Raw genomic sequence first — 23,066 nt, forward strand, 5'->3', positions numbered from 1 at the left:
TAACAGTTCAGGGTTGCCCTATGCCTCGAGTGCACGGTTCAGGAGTACGCTACGTGCAGAGTTCAGGGGTGCGCTAAGTACAGAATGCACTTGCAGGGATGTACTATGTACACAATTTAGGGGTGCACTATCTACAGACTGCAGGGTTTAGGGGTGCGCTATACACAGAGTTCAACCCCAACTCCACCCCCCCAAAAGCTTCTTCTCATCTTTAATCTCACCTGACTCAGCTCTAGTATCTTCCTTTTTAGGCGGCTCTGCCTTGCCTTGCAGAGAGATCGTTTGCTCTCTCTGGAGATCTGTCCCCCATCGTGAGTGAGTATGTGCAGGAATCTCTTACATCCTGGAGCCACTGAAAGCAAAGCTGTCCCTTGTAAGCACAAAAGGCTTCTGTGATTACAAGTGACAGTGGGAAGCGGGCTAGGCAGGCGAGAGCCACATTACAGCTGCAAACCATCTTCCTCAGAAGAAGCCTAGGGCTCAGTCTGGGAACACACTCATTGGAGGCCAAGAAGGGTCCCTTTTATTACTCCTAGGTCTTAACTTCCAAAGCCAAACCCAAGTCTGGCACCGAATACATCCACAAATGCAGGCATGAGGGGGCACCCCACTTTCAAAAGTGGGATGACATCTGTTGATCTTTGCAGTCGTTGGTGGCCATTGACACTGGGGTGGAATGTAAAGCGAAATCTCTTTACAGGGACACAAAATGTAAACAAAACTGACAGAGGTTCTAATCCATCCTCATTTCAATCTAGCAAAAAGTGTTGGCGTTGATTGCAATTGCCTGTCAGCTGCATTGCTTGGGGCTGTGATTGTGGTTCCATAACCTAATGGTGACATTAGGGCACATAACCTGCAACATGAGTTGTGACCTCGTGAGTGTCTTTATTCATTGGAAGGCTAATGACTTCTGTGGATTATGCAGCTTTCAGGGTAAATGACCTGAAATTGGCATACTGCAGAACCTGCTCATCATAGGTGACCGTATAGTTTTTACAAATTGTATCACCTCTAGCCATCCACTCCATATACATTTCTTATTTTCTCTCCTCTGATGTACACCATCTGTGCTTTTATAGTTGGATTAGTGTTTTGCTTAGGAGCTCTACAATGCAGTAACTATCTTCCTTTTCTATGAAAGAGAAATGCCATTGCTTTATCGCTGTGATGAAAAAAAATCATTGTTTGAGTGTCGTTTTAAGAAGATTTATTTAAAAAATATAATAGGTTTGTTATATTTTCTTTCATGGGGTTTTTTAATAACTCTGTTGAGCTTCTTAGAAAGGCTTTCTAAAGTTTTCCACAAATCTCATGCATATAGTTACTTCTGCTCTGTTGATGACAGTGGATGACATATCAATATACTGAAATAGAACATTCGGCTTGGCAGCTTCTCATAATCCAAAAGGCGTTCAAGTGCTAATACTGTATCTGTTAGAATAACATGCCTGAATGCATTTGATCCTTTAAAGTTCACCTGTGCCCTAACAACATGTTTTTTACATATCTTTAACAAGCATTACACTTGTGTGACCTTTGAAGAGAGATCCATGGCAGATCGTTCTTCAGAGGGCACGTCCCCTCTGTTTTCACCTGATGATCTGGCCAGTACCACAATACCTGTAATATAGTGCCTACATTCTGGATGGAGGAGCAACGGAGACACCTTTGGGCAGCAGTATTGTTAATCTGGGTGGTGGGGAATGTTAGATGTACTAGCAGATTTAGATACACCAATAAATTGAAGCCAAACTCCAGCTCACACTTTTTAAGCAGGTTACAAGATCAGTTTTTTTCTTTTGGAATAAAGGTTTTACATAAAAGAAAGCTGATTGTTGTAAGTGCCCCTGTCAGTGGTAAATGGTTTTTCCCAACCCACTAACTGCTACATCTGCACGACAGATTGTTCTGTTGAAAAATTAAAATCTTACTGACCAGATCACCAGGTGGAAAGAAAGCCTTAAGAAGAAAACCAATGCATCAGTAAGCTGCAAAATAATAAAGGTTTTCTTTTTGTTTTTATGACTACTTAAAGTATTTTAGCCTTATTTTAGTGCATGAATACTTTGCTTATTATAGTATTTATCAGCTCTATATCTTACGTCAATTGGATCTTATTTTACCTGATGTTTTCTGACTGACAAAGCCATTGTTCATGGTAAATATCACATTATGTGCAGCCAGAACTTTATTTTTTAGTTTAAAATAGAACGGGGAAAAACTAAAACATCTGAAAAAAAAAAAAAGGGTCGTGATCAGATGAGGTCCACAAGGACCACCCCAAATACCAATTGCCTTTTTCCTCTGTCAGGGTACAGCTTACCAAGCAAGTGCACAAACTTGCGTCATGTGTGAAACAAATTGTAGCCTGTTGGTAACATACGCTCTGTTAACAGAACCCAGTGCTAAGCCGTGTGTTTCAGCAAAGCTGAAGTGTCTTGCTTTGCACACACTAAATGATACTTCCTGCCCAGGGCGTCCAGTATGATCATAGTACCAATAATGGGCAACAGTTGGAAGCAGCTGTCATGTCAAATGCACTGTTTGGGTGGGGGGGTACCAATGGGCCACAAAATCAGTGGAATCAAAGAGCTATAGGTAGTACTATAAGGTAATATTTGTAAACAAAATGATACTAGTAAAAGGTAAAACTGAAATGAATCAGAAATAAAATGTTTCAAAGTTTTTAGAGCAAAAAAGAAAAAAAAATGGCAACCGCAGGTACTTTCATAAACACTAAATCAGTGTTATTGGAAAAAGGTAATAAAGCCTGGTACACACTGAGTTTTTGGTTGAACGAAAAAAACTGTTAGCTTCGGTCGGAGCCGCTGTACTAACCATCCGACTTTAGTACAGCGATCTCCCCTACTTTGCTGTAGTGTTCTGACAGGAGGACAGCCCCCCTCCAGAACTCTTCTATCAGTGCTCTCAGCCATTGGCTGAGAGCCCTCATCGGGAACTGGACAGCTGCTGGCTTCTGTTTTACTGGCTGCCATACATAGTTACATAGGTTGAAAAAATACATAATAATAAAATCCCATATACACAATCCATCACCCACAGTTGATTCAGAGGAAGGCGAAAAACCCCAGCAAAGCATGTTCCAATTTGCTCCAGCAGGGGAAAAAATTCCTTCCTGATCCCCCGAGAGGCAATCGGATTTTCCCTGGATCAACTTTAGCTATAAATATTAGTACCCAATTATATTATGTACATTTAGGAAAGAATCCAGGCCTATTTTAAAGCAATCTACTGAGCTGGCCAGAACCACCTCTGGAGGGAGTCTATTCCACATTTTCACAGCTCTTACTGTGAAGAAACCTTTCCGTATTTGGAGATGAAATCTTTTTTCCTCTAGATGTAAAGGGTGCCCCCTTGTCCTTTTTGTGATGACCTTAAAGTGAATAACTCAACACCAAGTTCACTGTATGGACCACTTGTGTATTTGTACATGTTGATCATATCCCCCCTAATCTCCTCTTCTCAAGAGGTAATAGATTCCGATCCTCCAATCTTTCCTCATAGCTGAGCTCCTCCATGCCTCTTATCAGTTTGGTTGCCCTTCTCTGCACTTTCTCCAGTTCCCCGATATTCTTTTTGAGAACTGGTGCCAAAAACTGAACTGCTTTTCCAGATGAGGTCTTACTAATGATTTGTACAGGGGCAAAATGATATCTCTCTGGAGTCCATACCTCTCTTAATACAAGAAAGGACTTTGCTTGCTTTGGAAACTGCAGCTTGGCATTGCATGCTTTTATTGAGCTTATGATCTACCAAAACCCCCAGATCCTTCTCCACTATTGATTCCCCCAGCTGTACTCCTCCTAGTATGTATGATGCATATTCTTAGCCCCCAAGTGCGTATCTTTACATTTATCAACATTAAACCTCATTTGCCACTTCGTTACCCAATTAGACAGTGCATTAAGGATGGCTTGTAAATTGGAGACATCCGGTAAGGACGTTATTCCACTGCATAACTTGATGTCATCTGCAAAGACAGAAATGTTACTTTTAATCCCAGACCCTATATCATTTATAAAGATATTAAAAATTAAGGGTCCCAACACTGGACCTTGGGGTACACCACTGATAACCTTAGACCATTCAGAGTACGAGTCATTAACCACTACTCTCTGAATTCTGTCTTTTAGCCAGTTTTCTATCCGTTTACAAATTGATCTTTCCAAGCCTGTAGACTTTACCTTACACATTAGTTGTGTGTGGGAACTGTGTCAAACACTTTTGAAAAATCCAAGTATATCACATCCACAGCCATCCCCTGTCCAAGGTTTTTCTTACCACCTAATAAAAATGAATCCGGTTTGTTTGACAACTTCTGCCTTTCATGAATCCATACTGGCTGTTTTTTCCTCTAAAAAAATTTTTTTTTCCAGCAAGAACTCCTCTGTGTTCTTTTATTAAACTCTCCAGTATCTTCCCGACTATAGAAGTTAAAGTGATTGTAATGCCTCGTATAGACGATCGGAATTTCCGTCAACCAAACCGTGGACTTTTTTCCGACGGATGTTGGCTCAAACTTATCTTGCATACATGGTCACAGAAATGTTGTCGGAAATTCTGAACATCAAGAACGGGGTGACGTACAACACGTACGACGAGCCAAGAAAAATGAAGTTCAATAGCCAGTGCGGCTCTTCTGCTTGATTCCAAGCATGCGTGGACTTTTGTGCGTCGGAATTGTGTACACTCGCTCGGAAGTTCCGACAACAAGTCTTGTTGTCGGAAAGTTTGAGAACCTGCTCACATACCGTTGTTGTTGTTGGAAATTCCAACAGAAAATGTCCGATGGAGCATACACACGGAACAACAACAACAACAAGCTCACATCGAACATTTGTTGTCGGAAATTCTGATCGTTTGTACGCGGCATTAGGATTTGTTTTTTTTCAATAACAAACATGTCATACTTGCTTCCACTGTGCAGTTAGTTTTGCATAGAGTGGCCCCGATCCTTGACTTCTGGGGTCCCCCGGCAGCGCTGGTAGCTCCTCCCCGCATCATATAACCCCCCTAGGAGAAGTGTTCTCTCGGGCGTTAACTTGCGGGCGCGCTCCCGAGTCCAGCATTTGTGTCCAAAGACTCAGAATGCCAGACTTGGCCCCACCCTTTTTACCTATTCTGTTATATTTTTTGTAGCATTTAAACAATGATAGCGTTCCTTCATTTTTATTTTTTTTAAAAGTTATTTTATTATTGTTTACGACTTTGTGAGCAACATAGGTTTTATTTTTAGCCTTTTAAGCTTATTGCCCATGGGAATATACTTTGCAGTGAGTTTGCATACAGTCTTTTTGAAGAATTGCCATTTCTGTTCTGTCCTTTGATGCCAATATTCTCTCCCAGTCTAAGTCCTGGAAAGGAGCCCTCATCCTTGGAAAATTTGCTCTCTTAAAGTTGTGTTTTTATCTTTCTCATATGTGTTTATTGCTTACAGCTAATATTAAATTAAATTAAATCATGTTATGGTCACTGCTACCCAGATGTTTTTTTATATGAATATTGGTAATAAGCTCTGCATGGTTTGAGATTACCAGGTTCAGCAGAACGTCATTCCTAGTCGGGGCCTCAATAAACTGGACCATAAAATTGTCTCTGTCATACACATTGAAGTTTTTTTTTTTTTTTAACCGGCCGATGTTGCCTGGCATTCGGCCCATTTGTACGGGGCTTTAGAGACAAATTTATGTTCAGACCCCTGAATGTCACCGTCAGCAGGGTGGGGACCAGAAATATTCTCTCTGTAACCGTTTTCCTGTGACCACCATGATTTGAGAATATAGTCAATGATCATAACACGTAAATTTAGGATGTTGGATTTTAGCTTGTTCTTCCTCAGAATGTACAGTCACTGACCTGTCTCTATTGTTTTGTTTTTTGCAGATGATAAGGGCTACCTGAATATCAGTGGAAAAACAAAAAAACATAGAGGGTGTACCGGCCTAGCGCATTATCTCTAAAACCATTTATACAAAAGAATTAGTAAACGTATCTACTCACCAACAACATGACAGACACAGCACTTGAAAGTTATACAGTCAGTCCTCACACTCCACATGCTCCTGGGCTTTGAAGGACGTCACCAAGGATCCAAACGGCTTATACATTTTAATCACACGGCGAACGAAACGTGTAAGACATTTGGATTCTTGGTGATGTTCACCCAAGTCCAAGAGCACGTGGAGTGGACGAACTGACTGTATAACCTTCAAGTGCTGTGTCCGTCATGTTGTTGGTGAGTAGATTTACTAATTCTTTTGAATAAACTGTTTTAGAGATATTGTGCAAAGCTGGAGTGCTCTCTCATTTTTGTGTTTTTCCAGTTGTCTTTAAAACATCCCAGTCCAAAGTGGGCAGCAAGGTGTTTTGCATTTTATATCTCATGTTGAATGGCAGTGACAAGTGCTGGTATTGGACCGCCATACTCATGTGCAGGAAATTTTGCTTTATTCTGCCTGAATATCAATTTGATGCTTCTGAAACTTGCATTTGAAATTTTTTAAGATCTTGCCAATGTATACCAATAAACAATGTAACTTTAGAACGTAGATGCAAAATTCCATATTGAAATTCCAATAATAATCTATCTGATAAATATGCCCTATGTGAGGATGAGAAAAAGTTGAACCATCTGTCATCTTGAAAAAGGGACCGCTGTGTTTCCAAAATATTTGGAAAATGTTACATGGAACTTGAGCAAAACTTTTAGATGTGACCCTGGTGTGTGCTGGCTTTTGCTACTTATTAGATTTACATGGTTCCATTATTTTGCTGGGAACCCATCATTTTTTTTCTGCGTTCCTGGTTGAGATTTTTCCTTACTTCCTTTCTAGTGAAACCATTGTCACTGCAAATAAGACATTTTTCTAAAAGGTGGCAAAAGATATTGGTTACTTGGCAGTAGCATTTTGTATATGGTGTGTCAGTTTGGTGCAGATGTGGTTTACACACATTTTCATTAATCCTTCTAAAACAGGGGTTCCTATAGGCTAAGTTCACCTTTTCGGGCAGAATTTCAGTTTTCATAATAGAATCTTTTTGTAATATTTCTGGCCCAGCCATTCTAATGTTCTTATGTCTCACTTATCTTATCCAAAAAAAAGGTTTGATATTTCATGTTTCTGTTGTCTGTTTTAAAACTTTCTTTTTGGTTGCATCACTTCCTGTAGGTCAGCTCCCATCATTCTCTGTTTTTTCATCACAGAAAAGGGTGTGATAGGGTGTGAATTACTAGTCTGGACCCCACTTCCCTCATTACAATACCACCACCTACTTCTTCCCTGAAGCATAGTACACACTATCAGTTTTTTTACATTCAACCTAGGTCCAGTCTGAGCCCCTGTAATAACAATCCTCCCCTGCTGAGCTGTTGTGTTCTGACAGGGGGACGCCCCCCCCCCCCCCCAACCACCACCAGAACACTCCGGTCAGTGCTCTCAGCCATTGGCTGAGAGCGCTGATTATGAGTCGGTCGACCACTGGTTTTCCCGCATGCATGTCCGAAAGAAGCCAGCCGCCATATACACGGGCCAAATGTCGGACAGTTTTTATTGAACCGGTTGTCGCCCAACATTTGATTTGTGTGTACTAGGCTTTAAGGTGACCATACACATTGTAATCAAAATGTACAATCTTCTTTTAGATCTCCCATGTAGTGCAAGGGCATACCTGATTTGATTCAAATTGATAGATTATTCAGGTAGGTCTTCCTGTTCCATAGTTCTAGTAAATCTAAAGGAAATTGTACAGAGATTATAGAATCAGATTGCATAGTGTACGGCCATCTTTATACAAGTACATAGAAAGGAGTGGATGGAGACACTCAGCTGTCAGACCCCGTTTACATTTACAAAAAGCTAGCACTCACATTCATGCAAACTTTTTTTTGGGGGGGGGCTTTTTGGTGGGGTTATGCTCATCACGCATAGGGCAACTCATTTACAGTGCAGCTTTGAAATCGCGTTGCTTCAGCGCAATTTAAAAGCCACAGATCAGTGCAATTAGACCTCCTGATTTCATTGCAACTTCATTTAACCAGAAGTCAATGCAAGCCGCAATGAAATTACAAATCGGTTGAGACCTGTCATGCGATTTTGAATTGTTAAATGGCATGACAAATCTCACTGGTGTGAACTATAAAAAAGAAATGCATCCAAGGGTAAAATAGGAATCAGTAATTGGTATCGGCGAGTACTTGAGAAAAAGTATCGGTACTCATACTTAAAAAAACCCTATAAACAACTGCACTATCAGGCTTCAACATAACAAAATTGAAAAAAGTGAAGAGGGTCTGAATACTTTATGAATGCACTGTAAATCCTTATAATGATTATAATTGGCTAATTCACATTGCGTGTTTACTTGTGTTTAGGTGTATTTAGATTAGCTGTGTTTAGAGAAACTAGAATTCGGTACATCTGAGACAAGTTAAACACTCAAATGTGTCAAAATGCACATAAATTTGAGTAAACCTGGGTAAAGTCAAGTACAGCTAAACTCTGGAGAACTCGATCTGGGAGGAAGAACCTTTTCTTTCTGCTTCACAGATAATTTCTCCCGTGTTCACATAACCTAAATGCAGGAGGCGAGGGAGTTTTGTCCATTATTTTGCTTCTGAATATGCGCTCACGCACAGGATTGTCACATGTTTACGCTTAGTTTGACAACTGGAAAATATCAAGGCCGGCTTCAGTGCGTAGGTGTAAATATATAACTGGATGTATTCCTGTTTTCTCATTGGAAGATTGGTACATGCTTGCAGGCCCATTTATACCTAATGTGTTGCTGTAACATGCACCCGTTTGCTGCTGTTTTTTTTTTTTTTTTCTTTTGCTACAAGTGGTTAATTTAATGGTTTCTTCAGATCTGCTCCCTTGTGCATATACTGTGTGAACCGTGTGGATGGCTGTAATGAAGACTGCTTTTCAACCAGTGGTCTCATTGAAATTTAAATTGACCTGCTCAGTGTGGCCTGTGCTGCTTCTTGACTCATTGTTCCTGCTCAGTGTGCAGAAATGAGATGCTGCATTCCATGGCCTAAGTGACCCTAAAAAAAAAACAGCAAACAAGGCAATTTTTTTTTTCTCTGGGCAAAATCCTGAGCAGTCTGTCAGCTGGCTGCTCCGTTTTATTAAATAATGTACTATAATGGCAGCATTTAGGTTGTTTCTGTGCCCTATGCCAGCATTATGTTTGTGTGAGTCGCGCCACAATAACTGCACATATGTTCTTTCCTTTTTTTCCCATCAGCTTGAATTGAAACACCATGGTGAAATCTAGATGACAGTCTGTGTAGAGTGGGATATTTCCCATTTCCCCCCCCCCCCCATATCCTATTGGCCCAGAGGAGATTTATTCTGGATCCATGGTAACCGTATTAGAACCAGGAGGATCTTCAATATTACAATGCCTCCTTAGGCTGCTATCTCAGGAGCTGCTTCATGGCCTCTCCAGGCAACACGTTGTGTATTTACATGGCCCTTGAAATAGATGGATCGACACTCCCTCACATCTCAAGCAGCCGTAAAAGCGAGAGGATTTGGTAATCGCTCAGTCTGTGTATTATGTGATAATCATCTGGATATTTCACATCTCACATCTAGATACCATCTTGCCGTCAGCAGCCAAACAAGAAAGCAGGACACATCCTTGTAAATGAACTATGTTACCTTGTGGGTAAAACTATAGCTAATGGTTGCTTTTCCTAGGCAGGTGAAATGATCCAGGGAAAACGAGTCAATTTTAGAGAGGGGATGTTCCTGCGTAGCGGTAATGGAGGGGTTAATATCTTGTTGCTGTAATAGATTTCATAGCAGTGACTCAGTCTGCCAGTTCCTGAGAGAGCACAAGCTGCAGTGCTGGTGCAGCTAATGAAGCAGGTTCCTGGGTTGTAATCCTCATTTCTCTCATTCTGACCAGCTCCTCCTCCATTCGTTCCTGCCTTGAAGTCTGATGATGACACCTCAAATTTTGATGAGCCAGAGAAGAATTTACGGGCTGTACCCCCTTCGCGCCACCTGAATGCTGCAGGTTTCTCGGGCGAAGATTTGCCGTTCGTGGGCTTTTCGTACATAAAGGCTCTTGGTGCATTCACCAAATCTGAGTAAGTAAAATGAACGAGTGACTGTCCTGACTTGGTTGGAGAATGCAGGTTTATGTGGCCCGCAGTGGTGTTTGTATGCTATCTGCATCACACTACCCCTGCTGACATGAATACGTATACTTCTAGCTGGATCCTTCCCTTTCCCCTGTAATGTTGCTGCTGTGCAGAAGACAGCGTTCTGAGTTTCACTCAAATATCTGACATGCAAGCCTTCTATAGCGCAAAGGATTAAACCCACACTTTTTGTTTGCTGTGTGCTGAATTTATTGAGGGTTTTGAAAACATCTAATTTAATCGGGTGCCAACCATTAAAACATAAAATAATGACAAGGCCAATTAAATGTATCAATATTTGTGTATGGAACACATCCGAAAAGCCTCACAATCAGTTTGTGGCTTGTGACCTCCTTGCTCCTTTAAAGCAAGGATGCTGTATCTCACTCTCTGCTAGTGACATTTTTGGGCTACCTAAAAAAAATATTGCGTTGCTTTTTTTTTTTTGTTCAATATGGCACAAAGGTACTTTTCAAGCAAACTTTATATAGGATGGGTGGATCCCTTATTTCAGCGCCTGACATCGATAAAGATGCCGTAAAGCTGCGATTAAATCGCATGGCATGCTTTTTGAACCGTGTTACTGATGACATAATAATCTCTGCATTTATTAAGGTTATGACAGCTTTGAAAAAAAAAACAGCACATCAAGGTTTTCGGATAGGTGTGTGATGTTCCATACAAGCAAATTCATCTGCATAGTTCCTGCAGCATTGCAAGTGTGACACATCTACATTGTATCAAGTGTAGCAGCACTTTAATAACCTGGCTGCTGTTATGCAATCACTGTTTATGCATTCGTGAGCTTCATTCTAAATTGCCCTTCTATTTTGAGACTAGTCTAGGATGTGCGTGGCAAAGATTTTAATTTTTTTTCCCCCTCTGACTCAATATTAAAAAGACATGAACATAAAGTTTAGGATATATAACATGCTTTCACTTTTTTTGTGCTATGCTTACCATCATTAGATTTCAAACCTTAATATTATACTTTTGTTTTTTTTTATGGGGGTTATTTTCTGTGATATGTACTCTTGTGACACATGGCCCGCAAGGACCAATCAGATGCCATACTTCAAAAATATAACAGATTACAATTTAAACAGTAACATTTGGTAGCTCTCTCCTACTGTGTAAATATGTTATATTCAAATTATGTGAGCATATGCCAATCTATTGATCTTGAGTTTGAGTGATATAGTGTGATTTTTATTTGATTTTTTTCTCACCAGTTTCCCATATCGCTATACTGTATCAGGGTTCCTTAGTGCTCGTCACGCTAGATGTAGTTAAGAACCATGCTGTATCTACTACCATTTAGCATCCATTGCTATGTGTGATCTTTTAAAGTAGGCATGCAGTTTGCCTGTGGTTCAGAATAAAGCAAACAGCATAGGATCGCGTCTGGTGTGATTGAGCCATAACTAGTGAACTTGTACAACCCACGTTCTACTGTCTGAACCTAATAAAACTCTACATTTTTATGTCACAAGTCTTTAAATGTAAGCAAAGTTATAGTGTGGTCGCTATTTCCCAGGACTTGTGAGATTATTTGGAATGCCCAGCATTTTAAAAACCTGATAAAACCTTTTTTGCCATCTGCCCTTGGAAAACTAAAATAGGATAACCTCTTTTAGGAGTATCCAAAATGGCTAAAAGTGGTTGTACCTCGTATATGCCCACTGAAATGATTGGCTTCTGGTGATACACAGAGATGAAACAAATCCTCCTGAATAAGTTGTACCTGTTTATCTGCAGTCTTCTCTACACCCATTCAAATCCAGAATTTATCTGAGCTGTCAGAAAACAGGGGGGGGCGGGGAACTGAAGTTAAACTCTGCAGAGCTCAGTGAGGAGAGCTCTGAGAGCTAATTGGAGGGCAGGGACACACCCTCCTTCACACAGCACGCAGGAACAAAGCGGAGGCTGTCAATCAGCTTTAGCTCCCCTTCATGTCACCATTTTTCTCTTGGTGTCAGGAAAACTTGTCAGAAGTGATTCATGGTGATAGCAGAGGAACAAAACAGCAGACAGAAATTAATCTAAGCCCCCATTCAAACCGATGCGATTTGTCATGCAATTTGACCATTCCAAATTGCATGCCGACAATGGAACTCATGTCGCAGAGAATGTGAAAAAGGTTCCTGCATTACTGTTTTCCGATTTCATTGCAACTTGCATAGACTTCTTTTAAATGTATTTGCAAGCCACAATAAAATCGGCAGTGCAAATCGCACTGATGTGTGGCTTTGAAATTGCGCTGAAGTAGCGTGATTTCAAAGCCACACCGGTGTAATCGGTGGCTTAGTACTCCGCATTGAGACCAGATCAGACTATAGAGGGATATGCTTTGTTCATATTTCATGTCTGAGGTTTACAACCACTTTAATGTTATGCATATGTAATTATGCTTGCTGCAAGATTTAGCGGGTAGAAATACACAAGTTGCCACTGCTGATTTGTTTTTAGCAGGTGCAAATTTTAAGGCTTGTAATCCTTAACCTACCATTACTGCTTAGCAAGCCACTGATCTGGAACAAGGATGTGCAACTTAGGTGAGCATATTTGCACCTGCTTGTTCAAGATCAGCAGTAAGGCTCGATTCACACCTATGCATGTTGCTTTTGAGCGTTTTTGGAGGTTTTTTTTTCATGCTTGCCACGTTTTTGAGCAGCGTTTTTGCGGCGTTTTTGCCGCGATTTGCGGTTTTTTTTTTTTTTTTTTTTACAGTTTTTTTTACAGTCTTAAAAAATTTTTTTAAAAAATTAAAAAAAAAAAAAAAAAAACGGCAAAAACGCACCAAAAACGCTGCAAAAACGGTGCACTTGCGTTTTTGATGCTTGTCCATTGAATTCTATTACATGCAAAACGCTGCATTTTGCATGAAAAAAAGTCCCTGACCCTTTCCAAAAATGCAGAGAAACAAAAAAGCATTGATGTGAACATGTTCCATAGGAACCCATGTTAAAAAATTCCCGTGCATTTCTGCAAAATGCAAAATGCATCAAAAAACGCGCTAGTGTGAATGGAGCCTAAAGGAAGGTTGAAGACCATTCTCACACCTTACATCCTCAAAAACAAGCCAGAAAACAGCAACTTCCAATATTCTCCATTCTGATAGGTTAATTTTAAAGGGACATCTTGGTGGCTTTGTGACATGTTTTCAGTCTTAAAGGAAATGTGTATTGAGAATATTTGGGGGTTAATGTTGTGAAAATGCTGGTTGCCTGGCTGTCATGCTGATTGGATACGTTTTGAATAACCCCCCAAAAATATACAGGTCAGGTGTGTTAACCCCGCTCTGACTTTGGGTGCTACACACTTGAGAGTACTGAAGTCAGAGACAACCAAGCAACCAGCATTTTCAGAGGGGGGTTAGCAGTTATAGTCCCTATATTTCTTTCAGTACAGGTTTACTTTACCACCCTTCCTATTTACTTGTAAATGGTGCAAAGATTTCTCCTTAACATCCTTCACGTGACTGTTAAGTCAGAATGTTGGTGGTTTCCCCCTCTGCTCATCCAGTAGTGAAATCAATATCTATTTCAGAGGAAGGCATAATTGTTCTGTTAACAGATTTTTTTTTTTTTTGTTCTGTTGTTATTCTATACTTTTTACTTTTTAAGAAGCCCGAACAGTTTTTTTTAAGGTAGCCTTTTTTATCTGTTTCCACATGGGATTTCATGAACTGGTAGCTCCACCTGTAATTTTAATTAGGCATTTTTCCTGATTATTAAAAATAGATCTTGGAAATCGAAGGAAGTAGTTTATAATTGTTGCTGTGACGATACATCAAACAAATGCCCCAAAATACTGGTCCAAGGTATCTAAATAATTCAAGACAAAATGTATATTGAACATTATAAATAATCCATACATCTGAACAAGAGCTATACCTAGGTAATAAAACCTAAACCCTCCAAATCCACTCCCAACAGTTCGCTCACAGTGAACAAATCCTGCAATATGCAACAGAAGAAAAAAAGAAAATATCAAAACATATAAAACTGAGCACATACCGTATATTACAGTTGAAGAGTATCTATATAGATATATATATACAGTATATTTCCTCTTTTTAGGGCTTATTTTCACCTGGTGATCTTGCCAGTAACATACTTTCTGTCCTTGGCGGTCATTGCTCACTCTGTGCACTGTGTCTATGGAGGGCCAAGCGTCATTCCTTAGGCCAGTAATGGCGAACCTTGGCACCCCAGATGTTTTGGAACTGCATTTCCCATGATGCTCAACAACACTGCAGAGTGCATGTGCATCATGGGAAATGTAGTTCCAAAACATCTGGGATGCCAAGGTTCGCCATTACTGCCCTAGGCTGTGCTTCTGATGTGATCTGCAAAATCATTACCCTCTACTTGTCTCTATTACATAGAAGGGCATTACTTTTTAGTTTACAGAACATAGCTGAGGAAGGTGTTAACATTGTTTGAGATTTCAGTTCAGTGCCAAGGACATTACAAAGATACAACATTTCTGACAGGATGAACAGGTATTTTTCCGTTCTTGGTAGAAAATGTGCTGACAAAAATAGAAAACGAATGCAGCCACGGTATCGAAGGACTTGCAGGCTGCAATATAATAAATTTTTTGTTCTCAAGTTTAGTAGAGTCTTGTACCATGTTAGCGATCGAATAATGCAGAAAGTTTGGAGTTCAAATAATGCCTTTTATTGGAACCTTAAACCTCAGACTTGAAATATGAACAAAGCATATCCCTGTATACTGTGTACTTGTCTCAATCCAGAGCACGAAGGGGTTGATTTACTAAAACCGAAGAGTGCAAAATTTGGTGCAGCTGTGCATGGTAGCCAGTCAGCTTCTAACTTCAGCTTGTTCCATTTAAGCTTTGACAAAAAAAAACTTGGAAGCTGATTGGTTTTTATGCAGAGCTGCACCAGATTTTGCACTCTCCAGTTAGTAAATCAACCCCTAAGTGTCATTTCTGTCTGCTGCCTTGTTCCTCTATCTGCATAAGTCACTTATGACAAGTTTCCTTGTGAGCACACGGCCTCTGACTGACAACCTTAGCTTTGTTCTTGTGTACTGTGTGAATGTGGGTGGGGGGGCAATCAGCTCTCAGCTGTCCTCACTGAGCTCTGCAGAGTGTCATTTCAGCTCCGTGCCCTGAACGCTTAGACAAGCTGTATAAATCCTGTACTTTGAATGGCTGTAGAGAAGAGAAGACTACAGATAAACAAGTGCAACTTGTGCAGGATGGTTTGTTTCATCTCTGTGTATTACCTGAGGCCAGTCACTTCACTGGGCATATGTAAGGGTTTACAATCACTTTAGATTACTCAACAAGCAAGCTTTCAGGACTTAGATGTCTTCTTCAGGCTATATAAAATATTATATTGCCTAAGGAAGGAACTCAAGTCTGGAGGGCTCTTATTCTATTATTTCATAATAATCCTTCTATAAGAATATTGTTGTTTGGACCACACAGGTGAAGGCAAATCATCTGAGATGTTTTTCTCTGCTGAAAATACTTCTTACAAACTAGTATTTTACAAGGAAGATGTCAGCATGAACCAGCTGAGATTCGAACCGTTAATATAGCAGCTGCTAGCGATAATCGCAAGTGAATCTGGCAAGCTGGTTGTACCAAAGTTAATCGATCAAAACTTGGGTAAATCAGCCTGCTGGATTCTCTTGCGATTATCGCTAGTGGCTACTACAGCAGCTAGCAATAATCATGGTCTTCTCCCAGTGGGGATAGCTTCCCTCGCCCTCCACAGGGAGAGGACAATTGCTGATTCCCTGTCAATACTGTCTGTTGATGGGTGAATCGTGTGAATTTCTGCAGAAAAGAAATTTGCACGTATGTGTATGTATGACCAGCCTAAGATTTCCCTATCCTAAGAAACTGGTGGAGTATGATGTAGGGGATGCTACATCGCTGTTGCATTTATGTTCGTTTGATGGACAATTGTTTGTTAGTAATAAATGGAAATGAGTGGAGCTGAAAATAAAATTAATGAGGGTTTACAGAATTATCTGATTGCAGGGTGGATGAATCTTGTTTTTTGATGATTGAGTTGTGTGCTGTCTGGGGATGAGCAAATTTGTCCGGGAAGATTTTTGCATATTAGAATAAATGGAGTGCTAATCATGTGGTTTTCCTGAAAATGTGTATTTCTTTGTTTCCTACTTTAGGTCTATTCTGTCTGGCTTGGACTCTCCAGCCAAGACGAGCTCCATGGAGAAGAAGTTAATTCTCAAGAGCAAAGAACTACAGGACACACAGGACAAATGCCACAAGGTATTTAAACCAGCGTTTGGCCTTCCTGTTTGCTGCAGAAATTTCCTTCCAGTGCGTACCTGGGGATCAAGAAATTGTTGTAAACTTTTGGGGCGTAGAGCACTTTTCCAGCAACACTGCCAACATACAGATGCCCTCAGCTTGAAAGCCCTCTTTATTCTTTAAATTCTCAAGTGACTTCTCTGGATCGCCCACCTTAAATCGTGTTTAGGAAGCCTCTTGTTTGGGTAAGGAGGACAACTTTCTCCATCGGTGGAAACAATAATCTGATTTCTATGAGGTCTTTCAGTTTTCTCAAATAAAAATAGACTTTAAGGCCTTGTGCATATAAATCCTTAAACTTTACTCATTGTACATAACTTATGATCTTGGGCAAAGAAACTGGCTGGAATCTGATTACCCCCACATATTGGAGACTTTATGAAGGACTCATATGGTTTATTCTTGATTTATGTGATGATGAGGCAAACCGTCTTCTCATCAGAGCTGGATTTGGGATAATACTGAAGGGACACAATCAGGTGAAAATGACTATCTTATTGAAAACCTGTGTGCTGTGGGGATTTTCTTCGGACTGTGTGTATATGTGAACAGCAATCCTGTGGATGACTTTGTGAGCCCACCATTAGAAGAAGTGAGCTCGCTGTGACCAGTTCTGTGCACTAGTTGTGGCAATATGTTGTTCTGCGTTTTAGGCACCAGTTTTGGCTCCCAGTGAGCTGGTTAAATCCTTTTTTTCATTTTGTGTATGTTGCAGATGGAGCAAGAAATGACTCGACTACATCGTCGGGTGTCTGAAGTGGAGGCTGTTCTCAGCCAGAAAGAAGTTGAATTAAAAGCATCTGAAACCCAGAGGTCTCTCCTGGAACAAGACCTGGCAACCTACATCACAGAATGCAGCGTGAGCATCAGATCACATCCATTATTGGATATAATGCCCACATACTCCATAGATTGTTTAGAGTGGGTCTCAAAGTGGATTAGAGTCATGTAACTTGATTTAATAACAATGTAAAAGTATCCTTAATATGCAATAACCTGTAGCAATCCAAGACCTGCTAGACAAGCTAATCTAACGTTGCTTTCTGCTGGTTACTGCACATTGGTTCGCTTATTTTAAAGAAGGTCAGCATGTTAGACTAGAGTATACTTATGAGCACTTGCCAGCTTGGTATGTAATGGAGGAAAATATATGTGGTATTTGTATGAGCTTTTCAAATGTTTGCTTCCATTTTCTACCTTACAATCAAAATAATACAGCTCAAACCTGTTTGTATACCTGTGCATTTACTTTGCCGGCTAACCCATTGTTGTTGTTTTGGGTTTGTGTGTATTCTATAAAGGCCCAGCCCTTGTACAGTGCTCAGCAGGGGATCTCTCCACTGATCCCCGCTGAGCAGGTGGATGATAGGTCCGAGTTCATTCCGCTGATGTCCTCTATGGGCTATTTGATGGAAACACACCACCTGTCCCTTTCCATCTGACCAACCAGACGGATGGGGAACGTCTGTTTTTAGCGGACAGGATCGGGTGTCAATGGACACATGTCTCTCCATAGAGAAGAATGGATGGTTCAGTCGGGTCCGCCTGAAAAACTGACAGACGGACCCGATCAACGCTTGTGTGTGAAAGGGGCCTAAAATGCAGCAGTGGCAATATTTATGTTTGCGTTTTTTTTTTTTTTATTTTTTTTTTTTTTAGTTCAATTTTTTTTAGCCATAAAGAGTAATGGCATATTTATGAAAGTTGACATAGCTTTCTGTTGATTATTTTTTTATAATAACATTACAAAGTGGACATAGTTTTAACTGGATATGGACAAATTCTAGGGACTTTGTAGCCAATACTCCTTAAAGTAGATCTACCCAGCATCTGAGCACCACAAACCACCAATGCTATTTAATTCATTTTTAATATTCAAAGCAATCTCTCCCATCCATTGTGTCTCTATGCTTTATTTTGCTGAGAAATCACTTTGATAAACACACCTAGCATGTCGGCCTGTGGCCATTTTGAGTAAGGGCAAATTATGTAGTATTTATAGCTTAGGCATGCATGTAGAAGGGTGTGTCTAGCTGAAAAAACAATACTTCCCCTCCTGAAGACTACTGGGATGTATGGCATCCTTTGTCTAGGAAGTAGCTGAAGAAATGTGTAAAAAAAAAAAAAAAGTAACTATGCTATACTTTCCTATCTATTTACTAATGCTAGCAGCATAAGGACTAAAAATAGTCAATGTTGATTGAGAAAGTGAAGTTTTAAGAGTGACTCTTGGTTCCAAAATTTTAGGAGCCTTTTTTAACAATGTGTGTAAGTAGACCTCTCCACTGCTTCTTTGTGTTGCTGGTCTCCATAGATAAAGGGGTTGTAAACCCTCGTAGTTTTTCACCTTAATGCATTCTATGCATTAAGGTGAAAAACCTTCTGTCATGCTGCAGCCCCCCAGTGCCCTCCTTTTACTTACCTGAGCCCTGTCTTTTTCTCCCCGGGGATGAGCACACCAGCTCTAGCTCCCACTGCTGTCAATCAAATCCAATGACGTGGGGGGCGGGTCGAGTCCTACATCAATAGACGCAGAAGCAGGCCGCATGGGTGTCTCGAAGGAGAGCGCTTCTCTGACAGGGCACTCGAGAAGAGGAAGAGCTACTAGCGCCGATGAGGGACCCCAGAAGAGGAGGATTGGGGCCACTTTGTGCAAATCCAACTGCACAGTGGAGGTAAGTATTACATGTTTGTTATTTAAAAAAAACATAAAAAAACAAAACAAGGGTTTAGTAACCCTTTAAAATCAGCTTTTTGTACATCCTCTAATAACATGTATGTATAGAGTAGTCATGGTATCTAAACTGTAGTTTAACATCAAAAGAACATGGACAAATTAACTGTATCTTTTGATGTAATACGTATTCTGAACAATGTTTTAGGGTATTTTGTAAGAATAGTGTTTGCAATTGTTCTCATTTAGCACTAACTGGGCTTTTGCAATGTTTGAGTGATACCTACTCTATTAAATGTTATCATGTGTAATAGAAACAGACAAATACAGCAGTGCCATATTTATACTAGATTTTATTATAGTATTGATCAAAAAACTTTTATCCAAACGGGTTTCTCAATGGGCCCTCTGCATTTTCATCCCAAACTTGAATGCTCCAATAGAAAGCGTCCAGCGCTTTTCTTACTACAATATGCTACCAGAGCCTGCAGAAGCAGACTTCTTTAGGCAGTGACATATAAAAGCACCCTGGCATCCGAGGTGGAAGATGCTAAAGTGCAAAACTGAACATATTTTAGGACCTCAGGACCTCTGCTTTACTACTTAGTTCCCAGGAACATTCACCTTAATTTAGTAGGGCATAGAGCAATATACAAAGTGCAGTATCCTACAGGAACTATTTCATTTTAATCTTATTGATTGCTTTGGTTAAGTGCAGTTTGCTTCTTTCATTGCTTTACCTTATTGGACAAGAACAACCTCCTGGATTTTTGTTATAGCTTATTTTTAGATGTGTTTTCCTCCTGCTGGTATAAATTCACACTGTCAGCTTTAGGAATAGGTCATGTATGTAAACCTTCATTAAGGGCTAGTTTACATTTGCTTCAAAGCAAGGCTTCGGACACGCTTTGTTAAAGCTCTCTGAACGCCAGTCAAAGCTCATAAATAAAATAAAATGGTTAGCTTATAGTCCTGTTTAAACCTTGCTTTTGCTTGGTGCTTCGGTGGGGCTTGGATGAGGCTTTGGTGGGGCTTTCAATGAGCCTTTGGTGGGGCTTCGATGGGGCTTCAGTGGGGCTACAAGCGAGCTTTGCCATAGACTTCTATGGAGGCTTTGAAGATGCTTTGAAGCACAACTAAAGCGACATGGGTCATAATTTTTGAAGCAAAAGCAAGGTGTAAACAGGACTGCAAGCTAACCATTTTATTTAATGACAGGTGCTATGACTGGCGTTCAGAGAGCTTTAACAAAGCGTGCCCGAAGCCTTGTTTTGAAGCAAGTGTAAACCAGCCCTTAATGTGTGTTGAAGCCGAAGCAAGTGTAATTGAGTCCTAACTGCTTTATTTTTTAATGGTGTTAAGAGCATACAGCAAGCTGTAGTACCACTCACTAAGCCTACATATACACTCATGAATAATAAGTCATCCCTTCTGCTCCTATTTATAACTTACTATTTATCATCTCACAGATGTCTTCAGAAGGGCAATCATTTTGCATAATTTTTTACACCCTTTATCACATTGGTAGGGAAAGTTTTATACCTACATTTGTTTTTCATTCAACTGTTCACAAAAGAGGGGGACTCTTTTACATCCTGCAACAAAATGTGCTTTAGGGTTCACGTAGATGAGAGTTCTATTCCTGTGCAGCATTTTTTGACTAGAAGATAGTTTCAACATTCTGCATGTAAAAGCCAGGAGTCCAGGTTTGAGAAACCCTCAACCATTCTGAACAATTTTCAAGTGGCTGAAAATTAAGAACTTATTGAAGAAATTGCATATAGCAGTCAGCTGTGATTTTGCTAATGGTTAAAGGCTTAGTGCTGGTTCACACAGGGGCGACTTGTCAGGCGACCTAGCCGCCTGACAAGTCGCCTCCCGTTCTGTACAATGGAACCATTCTAATAGGAGCGACGCAAGTCGCTCCGACTTAGAAAAAGGTTCCTGTACTACTTTGGGGGCGACTTGAGGCAACTTGCATAGACTTCTATACAGAAGTCGTTTTGCAAGTCGCCGTGGAAGTCGTGTGCAGGTCGCCTCGGTGAGGCGACCTGCAAGTCGTGCCACCCCTGTGTGAACCGGGGATTACTTTAACATGTAGTTGGTTTATGTGCACTGTCCCACTTGTCTCTGTTTCTGTTTAGAATGTATGACATTTTTGGAGGAGTTTTTAATTTCTTAGCATATTTTGTTAATGCGTATGATATTTTTGAACATGGCTTCTGTTCTTTCCTAATAAGTGTAATCAAATGTATTATGCATTTAAAATGTTCCATTTTGCAGAGTTTAAAGCGCAGCCTGGAGCAGGCCCGAATGGAGGTTTCCCAGGAGGATGACAAAGCTCTGCAGCTCCTACATGACATCCGAGAACAGAGCAGAAAGTTGCAGGATATTAAGGAGCAGGTACAATCTATCTCCTGCATTAATTAGTTTAGAATTCTCCCAGGGAGGGACCTCACTGTTATGCCATTTTAAGATGTCTGACATACACTACTTTGACTTTCTTAAACAAAACACTGTTTAAGTTGAAAGTGCACAATACATTTATATACTTTCGCTTATTTTTCACTATTAAAACGTCACTTTTTTTTGCAATTTCCTTCTTGACACTTGTATTTCAGAGTGGGACATGTTATCTTTTTCAGCATATACAGTAGTCTCCCTTCACAGGATAAGGTATGATTCAGAAAGAGACTTAGGGGTTTAGTTAGCCCAGTGTTGGGTTTTGAGGCTAAGGTCAGTGGCTTAGGGGGTTAGTATACCCAGGACCCTGCACTATATCTGGTCTCCCACAGTACACAGAACATAGAAATGCAATTATTTTAGTAAATATGAACTGTTAAATACCTTTTCTCATCAGCAGTATATAACACTAAAAGAGGAGGGTTGTTGGGACTTTGTATGAAGTGAAACACGTACAGCCCCAGCCTTATGCTACATCATTGCAATCATGTGGTTTTGAGATTAATATGGACTTCTATTATCACCAACAACATAATTATGTTCATTATGAATTGGAATTATTTTATCATATTTATGCAATTATTACCATTATATTGTGAATCATGTTATCACTATGTACAATACATTGTTAAGAAGTTACCTTTGTTTATCTTGTTACCCTTACTATGCGTATTTGTTTAGAATCCATTAACATGTGATTGCATATTCAATTCCCTTAGCTGTGCTTCATACAAATGCCAACAACCCCCCTCTTTGAATATAAATAAATAAATATATATAAAATATAGAGAGATGTGTGTGTGTGTGTGTGTGTGTGTGTGTGTATATATATATATATATATATATATATATACATCTACATCTCAGCAGATGGTTTGGGGATGGTGAAAGAAGGGGAAGATCAGAGAAGACAGGCTTTTATCCCTTTAGGTTCCATGGTGAGTTTAACCACTTCAATACTGGGCACTTTCACTCCCTTCCTTCCCAGGCCAATTTTCAGCTTTCAGTGCTCTTGCACTTTCAATAAGAATTGCGCAGTCATGCAACACTGTACCCAAATACATTTTTATAATTTTGTTCACACAAATAGAGCTTTCTTTTGGTGGTATTTATTCACAAATCAATTTTTTATTTTTTGCGATATAAGCGAAAAAAAGAGCGGAAATTAAAAAAAAAAAATATTTTCTACTTTCTGTTTTAAAAGAAATCCAATAAAATCGAATTTTGTCATACATTGTCAGCCAAAATGTATTCTGCTACATGTCTTTGGTAAAAAAAAATCCTGCTAAGTGTATAATAATTGGCTTGTGTGATCACAGACATATGTACGCAGATGATCATGTACATATGTGTGCAGATGATCACGGACATGTGTGTGCACATGATCACGGACATGTGTGTGCAGATGATCACGGACATGTGTGTGCA

The 23,066-nt window shown here is 40.0% G+C and overlaps 1 protein-coding gene across 6 annotated transcripts in view; it reads left to right on the forward strand.

The window, feature by feature from the left end:
* CIT (citron rho-interacting serine/threonine kinase) overlaps positions 1-23,066 on the forward strand; it is a 244,589-nt gene that overhangs the window by 55,043 nt on the left and 166,480 nt on the right. For 4 of the 6 annotated variants that reach the window (XM_073629324.1, XM_073629322.1, XM_073629325.1 and 1 more), the window contains exons 10-13: positions 9,943-10,126; positions 16,354-16,459; positions 17,217-17,360; positions 21,459-21,578. In XM_073629324.1, coding sequence (XP_073485425.1) covers positions 9,943-10,126; positions 16,354-16,459; positions 17,217-17,360; positions 21,459-21,578 — 554 coding nt within the window. Of the gene's footprint in view, positions 1-9,404; positions 9,566-9,942; positions 10,127-16,353; positions 16,460-16,481; positions 16,981-17,216; positions 17,361-21,458; positions 21,579-23,066 lie in introns of those variants that run through there. The other 2 variants (XM_073629326.1, XM_073629327.1) reach the window with 2 other exon arrangements.

This window comes from Aquarana catesbeiana, linkage group LG01 (assembly GCF_042186555.1).
Source record: "Aquarana catesbeiana isolate 2022-GZ linkage group LG01, ASM4218655v1, whole genome shotgun sequence".
NCBI classification, from domain to species: domain Eukaryota; kingdom Metazoa; phylum Chordata; class Amphibia; order Anura; family Ranidae; genus Aquarana; species Aquarana catesbeiana.